The 14,149-nt window shown below is 46.3% G+C and overlaps 1 protein-coding gene and 1 long non-coding RNA gene across 3 annotated transcripts; one reads left to right on the top strand and one right to left on the bottom strand.

Moving 5' to 3' along the window:
- Positions 1 to 1,205: 1,205 nt before the first annotated feature.
- csrp1a (cysteine and glycine-rich protein 1a) lies at positions 1,206 to 9,287 on the bottom strand. Of its 2 annotated transcripts, none has more exons than XM_048983816.1 (6): positions 9,140 to 9,287; positions 5,651 to 5,765; positions 3,967 to 4,135; positions 2,765 to 2,894; positions 2,089 to 2,182; positions 1,206 to 1,877 (listed from the first exon to the last, which is right to left on the bottom strand). In XM_048983816.1, exons 2-6 carry the CDS (start codon positions 5,757 to 5,759, stop codon positions 1,801 to 1,803), a joined length of 579 nt encoding a protein of 192 aa, XP_048839773.1. In that variant the 5' UTR covers positions 5,760 to 5,765; positions 9,140 to 9,287; the 3' UTR covers positions 1,206 to 1,800. The 2 variants fall into 2 exon arrangements, with proteins under 2 accessions (XP_048839773.1, XP_048839774.1); XM_048983817.1 differs by having other exon boundaries at positions 9,076 to 9,251.
- Positions 9,288 to 10,055: 768 nt separating this feature from the next.
- Positions 10,056 to 13,127, top strand: LOC125713280 (uncharacterized). The gene is made up of 3 exons (XR_007383528.1): positions 10,056 to 10,263; positions 10,968 to 11,077; positions 12,895 to 13,127. It is a non-coding gene; the product is annotated as an uncharacterized LOC125713280 (long non-coding RNA).
- Positions 13,128 to 14,149: the final 1,022 nt, after the last annotated feature.

The following is a 14,149-nucleotide window of genomic DNA, read 5'->3' as shown; positions in this document are numbered from 1 at the left end:
CTCTGAGAAAATTAAAAAGTTGATCTCAAAATTTCGGCTGAGCAAAATTACATTAAATTTCGTTAAATTGTCCACTAGAGGGCGTGTGAGAAACACTTGTCAAGTGCTTGCCTACAACAGACAGCATACTGAAATGTAATGATGATTTATGTTCGAAGACAACCCTGAACAATACGCGTGGGGCACTGCATGGCGTTGCAACGTAGGTCTATTCTCCCTGTTGTCTCGATGAAGCCATTCAGTGTGAGTAAATCAGGTAAGGCCGGGCGGATGGGAAAATCCCACAATGCACAGGTAATGTTTTTCCATCAGCGGCCCATTAAGCTGATTGGCTAATAAAATAAGCGTGGTTCTGCTTGTCAAAGATGCGTGGATAGTGGATTCTTGGAGCTTCGTGTAGCCATCCACTCGAAATGCACACAGTCTCTTTACTCGGTCTTTGGTCTGCTTGTAGGAAAACAATTTTACTACTTTTGGCAAATGGGGGTAATTGTCAGAGCCAGTTAGTAATGGAGGATTTGGCAGATGGTCTTCCAGTCTGGTTACGGTTTCACAACACTGCTCCATAATACTTTTAGTTGTCAGAGGTTATTGGATGGTGTCTCAACTGCATGGAGTGAGTGAGTTGTACACGTGTCTTTACTGCAGTGTTCAATGGACCTCATCTCTTCTGTGTTCCGTGACCCATTTGTGGACTGAGCCGGGGGGGTGAAATACTTCCACCATTGTGATTGGGTCTTTTACTCACTACTCTTCGTGTCGCTGTATGTGTGCGCGTCAACGCTCGTCTCTGTGTGGGTATGCGGCCATTGTTAGCGTGAACAGACTAAAAGCTAAGCTTTTAAGATAATGATTTTGTGGCATCATATCAGCTCGCTTTGTACCGCTGTCTGCTTTTAGTTTTCGCATCAGTGATCTGGCGCCTCGCCTCAGATGGGCTGAGTTTGTGTGGCTTTTCATTGATAAGTCAAGGCTATAATGATGGATCACACTATGAAGAGAGGCGGTGCGAGTGAATCACCCTTAGTTGCCGTTTGTGTGTTCGGCTCCTTAGAAACGTCAGCAGTGCCCGGAAATCCCTCCCACCAAGACTTTCGAGGCCGTATCACGAATCAGTTACTGGTGGCCAGCAGGAGAAACAGAAATACACATCCCAAAGCAGGCTGTGGTCCGTGTGCATCAAAACTCTCCATTCACACGTGTAATATGACACAAGTTCAGTTTATTTATACATTGTCTTCCCTTCTGGGTGGAGAGCAAGCTGACAGTTTTGTTAATGAGCAGAAATGGAGCATTAGACAGCCTGGGTGCCCAGCTGCAGAGAGGACGAGGGATTGTCTATGACAGAAGAGGCGGGGATATGTTGGGGAACAAGCTGTTTGGAAGCGATCACAGAGTCCTGTAACTGGAGAGGCAAGACCGCGAGGTCCATGCTACATGATGTTGATGATGCGTCACTGTTTGGGTATCGACGCTGTACCGCCGCTTTTCCAGGTCCGTGGCGGAAAGCCAGTGGTTTGATCAACATCCACATAACATGCACAGCCTACAGCCTCCCTTTTGTGATTTTATCCCATTAACGACAAAATAATTAGCTGGGTAAACATTTGCTGCCGTGAGCGGTTCACCTGCAAGTGAGTGATTGAGAATTTCAGGTCCCTTCTCTATGGAGGGGTGGGGGGGGGGGGTAGAGTGATGCAGTGGGTGGCAAACCGAACCGTCCTCGTGACTCTTAGCCCTTCACTGGGAAGGGAGCATATGGAGTGGGGCGACAGGGGGCGCCGCCGAGGGCCCAGCGCTCTACTGAGCGTGTGCGAGAGCCCCCGCCCCCTGACCGTAGCCAAATCCCTTGGGCCCAAAGTTTTTGGCGTAACACCCTGCGGACACAGAAATGGAGCCAGTCAGTTTAATAAAAATTAATAAGTGATAAATCCGAGTTCAGATATAATCTTGTACTGGATGTATTTGCTGAAGTGATTTGGGTCTCTAGCTAAAAGGGCCAGCAACCATTTCCTGGCTGAGATCAGAGCTGCTTAATTTTCGCAGCCGGCTTGCTTGTGCAGGATGATGGCCGTATGGAGCAGATACCTTTGCAGTAGATCTCCCCGTCCTTGTCGGCCAGGGTTGTGGACTCCAGGCCCTTTCCACACTTGGCGCAGCGGAAGCAGCCTTTGTGCCAGGCCTGTGCGGAGGAGAAATGTATTTTTACATCTTATTGCGCAGATACTTTTATCTGAAGTGCATTTTTTGAGAAAGCAGGTCAGACCGTTGGCAGTTAAGGGTGTCGCTCAGGGATCCTCCAATGAAATCACTCTGCTATCCTTGGGATTTGAACCAGCAACCAACTGATCACAGACTCATTGTCCACACACGGCCTCCACCGCACTAGCTACGCTTCTCTGTTGTGTGGGAGGCAGAGGGTAGGATTCTAGCCAGGATGCCGTCCCTCCCACTTTTCTCGGGAAATGGAGGTTACGACTACAGTGATTCATGTGACTGGAATCCAGCACCTCTGACACGTTTCCTGCCTGTGATGGGAGGCAGCACACGGCTTTGGGACCGCCTGCCATGTTCGGGCGGTGAAAGCATTTTCTGGAACGGCACAGCACCCAACCCCCTCCAGGAATAGCCCCTTGAAAATCATTGTTTCTTGACCATCTGTCTCTGCCCTCAGTTCCCATAAACTGCTCTGCCTCCCACGAACGTTTCTCACTTCCCCGGCCTCATGCACGTCCTCCGAACATCGCAGCCGATTCACACTTACGCTGCCGCCGCCCACGACCTTCTCGGCGGCGTAGACGGCCTTGCTACACCGCGGGCACACCTCTGAGCCGCCGAACTTCTGGGCGAACTTGGAAGTGTTGGGGTTGTTGGTGGGCCGATGGGGTTCAGACCTGTGGGGGGTGGGGTGGGATGACAAAGAGCTCTGAGGCCGTGGGTCATGCTGCCTTTCAGACAAATAAGGCCAAATCAGGAAAATCAGGCAAAAATCAGTCAGTAAGTAGAATCAGTCAAATCACTAATATCAAGCAAATCAGCCACATCAGTGCAAAGCAACACCAAAGGCAGAACTATTCAAATCACGGTCCTCAAGGTCTGATCCCTGCCGATTTCCCAGCCTTCCTTTACCTGGGAGGTGAGAAGCCCCTGTGGCCAATCAGAAGCAGAAATTATTAAAGCACGGCCTGGATTCGGAATCGAGGTTCAGATTTGAAAAGCCTTGACCTAGGGACAGAGTGACGTGCTCCCTTATTGTCATCATCGCTATTTGTCTCCCCTCACTTAAAATAGTTTCCTTATCAGATTAAAAAACTTCAGAATAATTCTGTGTTTCTCTTCATGCAGTGAAGATGGCAGCGGCAACGTTGACATCCCTCAGCTGCCCAGCTCGTGTTATTCCACCCCCTTCCTGTCGTTTTCCTGCTGATTTGCACATTATTTATGCTGATATATGATTACAATCTGTGCTAATGTTTAATTGCCGACCTTGATCTTTTTTACACGTATATTCCATGTTAACAGTCTTTGGATAACCAAGCATTTCACTGTGCACTGTACTGCGTATAACCATGTTGGTGGCAAACTCTGATTTGATTTGTTCCTGTCAGTGTAATTTTACCTGTAGCATTGGTTTCATTGGCCTAACTGTCCCCAGTTTCGACTGACAGGCAACGTCATAGTTAGACTGATTTGATGTAATGATTCTATATGCATTTCCTTCTCTTTAAGTTCCTACGAAATACTTTTTCAACACGCAGAAAAGATGATGCTTGCAATAGCAATAACAATGACACTAAGTAATGATGATCCAAGGTCACTAAGACCAAGAGTCTCTTTATTGGATTAAGCAACATTTTCTTCACCTTCTAGGACCTGGAGTTACAGGAATGCTCTAGTTGCTTTAAGTTGTGCGTCATCGCCTTCCAGGACCTGGTGTGTGAACTGCGTGTAAGGAGCTGGTCTTACTGTTGGGGTTTGATGCCCAGGGCCTCGCCCGTGTCCATGCTCAGGGTTCCCGCTCCTGCTCCGTAGCCGTAGCCTTTTGGCCCAAACTTCTTGCCGTAGCAGGCCTTGCAGTACAGCTCGTCCATGTGCACCGTCACTGTGGTGCTGTCCAGGTTCTTCCTGCAAACCACTGAAGCACAGGGGACAACGCATGGGTCAGGTGACCTGGAGAAATCGCTCGGTGTTGTTCGAAAAGGGCGAGACGCTCTTCACGGGGCGGAAATAGAACTCAATTTCCCCAATAACATCATTTTGCAAGGACAATATTGCAGTTCTGTGAAGTTACAGCAAGGAGCACAAGTGCAAATCACAAGCGTTTCAACTTCAGTTTTTTCACATATAGAAACACACACTGTACATGTGAAATAAAGCTTGATAAACGTACAGAATTAAGCCTTCTATTTAATCAATAGGTTTGCTGCATTACAATGAAAAATCAATAAGCTTCCTTAACCTGCTGAAAGGTCGATGGCTTTCAGTTACTGTAATCGTGAGGTTGAGGCTGAAAAGCCACCCACTGATTTTTGGAACATCTTTCCAGACTGACAGACAATGCCTCCTGTCATATACATTTCAGTGGATCTGGATTAACGTCAATGCTACTGAACTTACTAAACACTGTTTTTGTCATCGAATGTGTCCCAAAAGGAGCAGGACAAGAATGTGGGGAAACATAAATGAAAATAAAACACAGACGAGGTGCTTCTCAGAATATAACATTCTTCCAAATCTGTTTGAAGATGCTATTTTCCACACTAGGAGTCAGAATTAACCACGACACAGAGACACTCATCCCCACATCTCCAGCGATCCCTAATAGCATGGGTATAACTTACAAGGGGGGGCAGGAGGGTTGTAACCCCTCCCAATAATCAAAACCGGCTAATAAAACCCCATGTCTTCCCCCAAATGGGTGGAGACCTCAAACCCAGCCCCCCCAAATGTTCTAACCAAAGTTACATCCTTGCTTAACAGTCCTCAGCGATACTGATCTCAGATGAGATCTAAGTGGCACAGTTTGCCTGATGTCACATGATCCGTAATCAGTGCTGCTGAGGGAATCTCAGAATGCAATTATACCCACATTCCTAGTGCATTCTGGGCCTCGGACAGACTGTCACCTATTCTCCCGTAGAAGGAGAGGAGCCCACATCCCGTTAAAGACCCACATCTCCAAACATGGGCAGCCACGCTCCGCCTGTTCTGAAACATACCAGTGCTTCACTTCCCTTTCTGAACAGTGAACACATTCCTTAAAAAAAAACCCAGCACAGGAAAAATGCACTGCATTCCTTCGGGGGGGACATGATTCCAAAAGGCCCTCAGATAAACTTCAAAACAACCTCTAGAAAACCGAAGTTTTAAAAAAGGGATTTTTGGAGGAATATTTGTGAGGTTACCCCCCCCCCCCCCCCCCCCAAGTCAAAAAAGTTCTTCCATTGTATTTCGTTTTAAGAGACCCTTAGAGTGAATTTCTGCATAACGCATGTGGTGAACAAGCCAACATGAGACCTAAGGCCTTTGTTGATATACGTCGGCAACATTGTGGTTTTGGTCTGAGGCCTTTCTATAGACCAGGGAGCGGAGAGTTTGTGAATGAAACCAAGAGTTATGATTGGCTGCTGGGTGATGGGGGCAGACTTACGACACAGGAAGCAGGACTTGTGATAGCTCCGCGCATCACACACCACTTCCTCAGCGAAGTACACCGTCTTCTGGCAGCAGCCACACTTGTTCCCTCCTCCGAAAGGCATCCTGTCCTGAGAACCAGCAGGCAGGTCAGTGAGTCGCTCTGGGCCCCAGTGGGACTCCTCACCTGCATCGCTGCCGTCAGGCTACAGGCTGCGTGGGAACACAGTCTCCTGGGATGTTATCTGAGCGGAATGTGCTGGCTAGAGCTGAACATTACAGACAGGAAAAGGACCAATTCATTTTATCAGACAGAGAAACATGCATCTTAGTGCTTGGGTGTGCAGTTTTTGGTACAGAACACCGTCTAAACGGAAACGCGATCTGAATCTATGAAAAATACCGTGCCGGACAGTTCCGAGGACCCAACACACTGGAAAGCTCTCGGAATCAAACAATCTAGACAGTCCTCAGAACCCAACACGTTGGGTGTTTTTGTAAACCAAGGCACACTGTATGTGAATTTACTCAAAAGGTTACACTACCACAGCTTTTGCTCAATGTTACTCACTTAGCATTTACTAAAAATACACTCAACATGCTTTGCTAATAAATAAATTGACAGTATGTTCACCATCTGAGTATCTTCATTAGCAAGAAAATGTCATATATTGATTCGTCAAAGTAACCTCCTCTAGCAGTTATAACAGCAGGGAAAATTTGAAGCATTCTTTCTACAAGGGACATTAAATACTGCTCTGTTTCATGGGATGAAACAGTCAACTTGTGCATTTAAAGTTAAAAGGGCAGCCTGGAATCTGACTCTGCCATCACCACACAACCGGTTAATAGGATGTCAGACATGCGCTGTTACATACTCTTTCCATGTTATAAAGGAAACTTGTTTTATTTGACTTATATTTTCATTTATAGTTCCTGACTCAACTTTCCAACGCTTAACAGGAATAAAAAATCTGCAGTTTATGAAGCAAATGGAAAAGTGATACAAACCTGTGGCAAAAGTCAAAACTTCTGACTGGTTTTGTAGCTACAATGTGCCGCACATTGTATCATCATTCGGTCTCTTTACATGCGTGTATATTCTGCTATGGTCTAAATATAGTGTTACAAAAAGCTCGTTAGCATGAGGTTTAGAGCTAAACATCCTGATTAATATGAGTTTAATGCAGGTCAAACAGGGAGTTGGTGCTTTTGTGTCTCCAGGCGAGGATGGACCCTGCCCTGAGCTCGGTGCAGCCCTTCCTAATCACTCCTGTTACTGCCTCTTACATCATCTTCCAGTGACGTTCCCTCACCTCTCTGTAACAAGGTGGCCTGGAGCTGGCAGCACTGTCTAGGATACCTTCATAGATGCCAACTTATAGGCTGAACGTTTTGGGGATTAGACCATTCCTTGCGCACTATTTGTCACCATTTCTCCTCTACTCTAACTCTGTGGGCGCTTTTAAGAGCCCTACATACTCTCCCTGATCCAGGCCGAGCAGATGCATCTGTTTCTTCGCCTCCCATTGAAACGGATGCTGTACAGCAAACAGGAAGCTATGGTCCACAATCGCAAGAGATAAGCGACCACTTGGGGGGGGTCACTTCATCGCTTTTGGGTGGGTCACATTGCCAAGCTCTCCCAACACTGTTCTGCTTTTAATTTGCAGAATAAGAGCATCAGACTCCAGTTCTGTAAAGCTGTAGATTAACCCTGATTAATCATCTGAAAAAGTGAGAAGCTCCTTAATCCAACGGGGCTGTTCGATATTTAAACACTCTACAAACACTGCCTGCCTTCTTCACAGGACAGTTCTAATAAACAGCTGGCGTCCAAGTAAATGTCACCCTTATAACACTCATATCTCGGGTCAGTCCAGCACAGGACCCTTCAGGTGCATCACTGAGAGTTTGACATCACATCACTACCTTTAATGGAGACATAGAACCGGAAGAAGCTACGGCCAATGTGCTGACTTGGTTATAAAAGTACGTATCGCATTCTGAAAGCTTTTAAAGCGCAAATATAGAACTTCTCTGAACTTTTAGTGGAAAACACTCCATTCTCCCGAAACCGGGAAAGCCGAGGGGAGCAGGCATAGGCACAGCCACAGATACACGTTCCATCATCATTAACCCATTTCTGCCAAGCGATTGCATCACTGTAAATGAGTAATGTCACACTCTAAGCCACACTTCACCTAACGTTTACTATTTAACAGTCAATACGCACTGCTTCACAACGGTTTAGCTTTTAGGTCATCGTTTGGTTTCATCTGACTGTTGGAAAAACACTAATTTTAATTCTTCGTTCTGGTGCACAAGCAGGAACTGGCAACTCCAGTCCTGTTTACAAGACCGTGGGCTTGAGCTATTCTGCTCTCTCTCTGGGTCTCCAGCTGTCTTGCCTTTGTAAGTCTGCTATAAAAATGTCACCTTTGTCACAATTCAATGTGCTAAACACAGTTGACATGTGAATGAGAAGCTTAAGATCTGTGCATCTTTCTACAGCAGTGTTTCCAAATCCGGTCCTCAGGGACCCACAGTCGGTCCATGTTTTTGCTCCCTCTTAACTCCCTGCCAGACAGACCACATTTTTGCTCCCTCCGAGCTCCCTGCCAGACAGACCACATTTTTGCTAAACATGGACTGTCTGAGAGTCCCGAGGACCAGATTGGGAAACATTGTCCTACAACAGTAAAGTTGTTTAAAATACTTTTCTCACACCACCTAAGCTACACCGAGCCCAGTTACACCCCTTGTTGGCTCGATTTCACTTCAGCCTTGGGCTGAACAAGTCCAGACAGCGCAAGTCCATCCTACTGCCGCTAGTCCTCTCCACGCCTATGTGCGCTCTGACTCTGTGACTCGCTTGGACCAGGACTCCATATGTACTCACGCCGATGGAGAGGCTTGTTAGGATAAAACAGAGGAACACCACGGGTGTGGCGAGCCCTTTCCTGAACGTGCATGGAGTCTGGGTGTAGGTTCGTTACCACGGAAACACTGCAAAATTGTGCAACGTACTTCTGAAAAGCACGATAAGGAACAGTCTGTCTGCATCATGCTGCTATCATGGGGCGCACACAAACACAAATGAAAATGACAATAGCAGAAGTTCAGTGCGTGCAACACGGAAAACGGACCGTCAAAGGCAGCCTCCGAGAAGCAAAGGCTTGGAAAGTGAATCCAGGCCAGCAGCTCGGCGACAAACCAGATCCTGTGCACAGCTCACCTCCCACCCTCGCATTCCTGTCTCTCAAGACCACTTTTTCATGGTCATATTTTAGAACAATGCAAAACAACCTAGGATACATCAGAGCACTAGTGCATGAGGTTGCACGACTCCCAGAAGCTGTGAAAAAAAAACTGAAAGACTAAATCCTTAAAAAGTAACAGGACAAAAACTTTGTGTGCTACTGCGATGCCTCGTCTTACCTCCGTAGCCCAGGCTGGGCAGCATGTGAGGAAGAGCGAAGGATTCTGGGTAATGCTACCCTACCTGCTGTGGTTAGCAGAGTGAAGGGCTGCGGTCGGATGAGGAGAGAGCGTCAGGAGATCCAGATACGCTGCAGAGAGGTGGCGGATGTGTTAATCACTGTGTCGGGTGTGCGCAGCTCTCTCTGCACTGAAGCAGGGGGGGGAGGGGCCAAATGTAGTCAGAGGGAGGGGCCAGTAAGCAGAAGGATGGGAGGGGAGGGCTGACAATCAGTTTGGGTCTGAACTTAAGAGATAAGATAAGGAGTGGGGAAGATGGATGGAAAGGAATGGAGTGAGGAAAAAATGGAACGTGAGATGGAGTAAAAGAAGAAGTATTCAAGCGTGTGCCTTTCGGCCATTAGTAAATATCTGTGATAACAGTCCTTCATGTTTAAGGCAGTGACCAGAAGTTCGCCCCCTTCCTGGTGCTCCAGCACAAAGCCCTTGTCCAGGATGGTGGTGTCCCAGAGAACCTTCTAACCCACAGAAGAACATTGAACAAAACAATGGACTAGATAGCTTGTTTCATTTCAGGGATGGTACAACGTAATGGTGGAGCTACCAGCACGATACACTGGCTGCCGCTTTGCATTGTGTCTGTACAACAGTGCTGCCATGTACAATACAGTCACCACATAATCCGTGTCGGGGGGGATTCTATGAGCTACTTCAGGTTTTACAGGCTGCTTTAAAACTGAAAGGCCCTCGTGTTTGTCTAAATGGTTCAGCTCTTTGGCTTTGGTTTGCTTCCTTGATTGAAAGACTCATCCAGCTGTTTCACATTAACATTAGTGACACGCGCATGATTACAGGAGACTGACCAATCAGCACGCAGCAAGAACTCGGCGCTTGAGTGAAATCCAGGTGCTTTTAATTGAAATGATAGTTTATAAATCCTGTCCTAGTGCAAAGACCTAACAATGAACAAGAACTAGGTGGGGATCCTAATGTGCGCTGAAGCGACTGCAGGCAAATTCCTGCTTGTAAAGTGTGATAGCTGGGCGAGGTCATCCTCCAGGAACTCGGGGGTGGAACCGTGGGTATCGTTAGGCCTGAATCACTCGGGCTGTAGCCCTGAGTATTTTAGCCTCGTTGCCAATCATCCTTCGAAAAAAAAACAAAAACAAACAAACCGTCAAGCCTCAGGTAAACTTGGCTTAACTTGGCCTGGTTTAGCTCTTGATCTTTGCAATAGCTCAGACTCCACTGGCAGGAACTGTTGTGACAGAGCACCATGGGAGTCTTATATCACAGCCAACCATCATGTGTGGGCACTTGACTGGCCCAGTCAAACCAGTATGGCCACCTCAAATCAGACAATAAGTCGCATCTGGATTTCCAGCCAGACGCCGTGATCTTGTGACCTTTCGTTTCGCTGAAGACGCAGACGCTGAGCTCGGTTGTGGACCAGAGAGATAAATAAGTCGTCCCTCAGTTTTAATAGGAAACTTCCAAACCATCTGTTATGCCACATAAATTGCGCACATGAAATGAAAGGTCAAGTACATGTGATTCATAAATTAGGGAGAGTGCTCTTTTCATGGTCGCTCCGGGAGCCCAGGAGCGAGTGCTTAGCCTTTAAACGCTCCATAAAGCCGCTGTTTCTGATATTTATGTCGTATTTATTCCATAAATACGTACCTCTGCAGTTCCTAGTTATACGTCTGCTTTGCTGTTGTGTGAAGGTCTTTGTTCTGTGCTGTCTAACCCTGTCACATGTTACTCACTGGCTGGCATAAGAGAGGATTCCTATGTACTGGTGCAGAAAAGGCAAACAGAGAAGCTTGAATTTTAAAACCGAAATTGGCTTTTGATACCCAGAATTCAGTTCTGATTTCCTTATTACTCAGCACAAGAAATGAAATCACGTCGGTCCAGTTCCAGAAGAGGAATGATGAGGCAAACGTGTTCTGCCCGCTGGAGGACGGACCCCCCCAATAGGCCCTGGGCTCTGGAAAGGGTCAGTGCTCCTTGTTAAAAGTGCTATATAAATAAAACTAAGTACAACTGCTTCACGTAGCGCCAGGGACGGATTATGGACCGGGCCAGCGGGGCCGCTGCCCAGGGGCCCTTGGGGTGCAGGGGGCCCGTGGGGCCCCTAGCCCAAAACAATTTGCAACGCTTATCAACAATGTATTTTCGTTTGTCTATTTTAGAGGGCCTACATTCTTTGATCCTCTGCCTACAAGGGCCCCTGACCCTATAGGGAGGGCGTTTGGCTGCCAAGGGCCCTTGAATTGTGGTGGTTGTGGTGGTGGTGCTGGTGGTGGTGGGGGGCCCTCGCAAACGTTTTGCCCAGGGGCCCACACAACCCATAATCCGTCCCTGCGTAGAGCATGTGTAATGCAGTGGTATTTGAACATTTTTTGGCAGGGCCCCCTTAGGGTGGTTATATTGGTCCTGACCCCCCCCCCTACACACACACAGGCACAACAGTATTCTGAATATGTGTTGTCATATTTTGTTTCCCACAATTCCTAAATCACATTGGCAAAGAATATGCATTCTGTCTGCTCATAGGAAGCTGTGTTTGGAAAGATGACCACACGACTCAATATGTCATATATGGATATATCGATGTAGGACAACATAAGTCGATATTGATTTTTTTAAGTTTCGTTATGATGGTTCCTGAGCTCTAGGCTGTGCTTTAACCGGATCCGGACGCAGACCTTTACTGTAGTGATGTCATATCTGTCCTTACAAACCACCACAGTCTCTGAGCCTCTCCCTCTGTGAGTAAGTCCCACAATAGGGCTAGAAACAAACTCCTGACGTACATGCTATTTATGCTGGACACGGTTTAAACTCTAAATGATGTTTTTTTCTGACAGAATCACTGAAATTGTGAAACAAGACCTCGCGCCTTCTTATGGGAATAGTGAGCAAAGAATGACCTTAAAATACCAGAAATACACGTAAAGCAGTTTCAATTATCAAGATGGTTGAGTATTTTCACAACTCAATAAACACTGGTATTCTGGTGCATGCAAGAGTTACTCTGTTTTATTTGAGAATAGGCAGGACTGTTGTCCTCTTGAGTAAGACAGTTGAAGAGTAAATTAGCTAAAACTACACGGCTATGTAGTTTAGGACAAAAAACTGACAAGAAAGGAACAATAAGATTAAAGACATAAAAACTATAAAAGTGTCCCACGCTTGAAAACACTGATAAGTACCATATTCTTTTATATTACAAATCCGCTTTCTCTCCAGCCAGTTGTGAAATCGTTTTTGTTCATTGCGAGTAGTGCTCATTAACTGCCCTCTATTGCCATCCTGTGGTCATATATTGTATCGTCGCGAATAGACACGGCAAGAGAAAATGCTATGATTATCACAGGTTAGCGCAAATCTCCTAAACATAAAGAATCCTTGATGTTTAGACGTAAAAACCTAAAGCCATGCGAGATACCATCTACTGACTCACACAGGCCAGAGGATTGATGGTTAAGGTACGATGTTAAGTTAACGTCATTGGGTTTTTAGTTAGCTAATAACGAGGCTGCCAGCTATTTTGTATATAACAATAGCGCATTTAAATGCTGAACCTCGGGTATTTGCAAAACGGGAGACTTTTAATGAAAGTATTTTGCATTCAGAAAAGGAGTTTTACAGCCTTTTGGTGTGATGTCCTCAAACAACCCACCCCGTCAGGCTCCGCTCCCCTACCCCCTCGGAAGAAGACACTGTGGGAGGGGGTTTCCCTATCTAACTGGGCCAGTCTCTCTATTTCTCTTTCTCTCTCTCTCCTGGTTATGGGGCCGCGCACAGCAGAACAGTCCAGGGTTTGGCTGCTGTCTCACGTCACCGAAATACCAACATAAGTTCTGCATTTCTCCCAGAACAGAAGAAGAAATTTGACCGTCATATTTCTATATTGTCCTTTACTTGTACTGCTCTTTTGTACAGCTTACAGTATGATTGTCAACCAGCTTTACTGTTTAAATTCGTGTGGCTGCACTAACATATCGTGCCAAATCCCTCGTACAAGCGTATGTAATAAAATAATCCTGTAATTCTTCAGCTAAAACGCAACACAGTTACATGTGAACAGTACCTCAATAACGGTTTGACCATATCAGGCTAAAAGCCTCATGGATTAATTCGATTGTTTTTCTCATTATAATAAATCATCACTGACAAATTACTTCTGCAGAGATTTCGTACTTTTGAATGTGTGGACTGCACACAATACTGGACAGCACAGATAGGGTTAAAAGACACGCGGAGCATATTATTCTCTTGCAATGTAAAAGCATTGATAATAACTGGGTTTAATATACTTGGAGAGGAATCACACTTGATACAACTGCTAGCGGTAAAAAGTAACATCATGGCACGTCATGCTTAGGTTTCTCCAGCAGGGGGCCTCAGTAGTGCTGGTAGCAAATCAGAGGGCCTCTTTGTGCATGGCTGTGAACGATTAGCTACCTGCTGGGTAACATGGGGCACAAGAAACAGCTAATGTTCCGTGGCTTTCACATGGGATCTTCCATTTTTTCTTCTCATTCTCAGTTGTGTTTTTAGTGTCATGCACCCATTGCATGCTGGGACATTATCTATCTAGTGGTTCATTTGCAGGGGCGCAGCAGAATCACTAACCTGTGGGATAATACTGCAAAAGGAACCATCTCTTTTGAGGGGGGTTGGTGTAAATTGGGTAGAAATAAATTCCTTTTTCGAAAGAAAGGGCTTCTCACAGCTCCATTTGAGGAGCCCAGCACCTGCGTGGCTCTTAATCCTGAATGTTAACAGTGTAAATTGAAAAGAAAGACAAGAGAAGTTGGAGGAATGAGACAGGATCCCTGGGGGTTTGTGGGTAATTAGCGATGAAGGCAGCCAAGCCGCCGCGATGTGCCAGGGTCTCGCTCCACCTCGGCCGCCTTTGTTCTCAGGATGGGAGGCAAAACAGTTTTTCGAGCGAGTTTTTACTTCGCCGCTGTCGTCCAAAGAGCCCCATCTGACATCCCCTTTTCTCCCTCTGTCACTTTTCAGGGGGCACTTAGTGCCTGAGATGGTCCCCACACAG

Source organism: Brienomyrus brachyistius, chromosome 18 (assembly GCF_023856365.1).
Source record: "Brienomyrus brachyistius isolate T26 chromosome 18, BBRACH_0.4, whole genome shotgun sequence".
Classification (NCBI taxonomy): domain Eukaryota; kingdom Metazoa; phylum Chordata; class Actinopteri; order Osteoglossiformes; family Mormyridae; genus Brienomyrus; species Brienomyrus brachyistius.
This window is presented reverse-complemented; position numbering and strand designations above follow the sequence as displayed.

What these genes read in the sequence shown, in the direction of transcription:
- csrp1a (XM_048983816.1), bottom strand. Translation starts at nt 5,759, where the DNA reads ATGCCTTTCGGAGGAGGGAACAAGTGTGGCTGCTGCCAGAAGACGGTG. An exon ending in CAAGTCCTGCTTCCTGTGTC is followed by an intron (nt 4,136 to 5,650) that starts GTAAGTCTGCCC and finishes CCTGTGCTTCAG; the next exon opens with TGGTTTGCAGGAAGAACCTG. An exon ending in CTGGGCATCAAACCCCAACA is followed by an intron (nt 2,895 to 3,966) that starts GTAAGACCAGCT and finishes CACCCCCCACAG; the next exon opens with GTCTGAACCCCATCGGCCCA.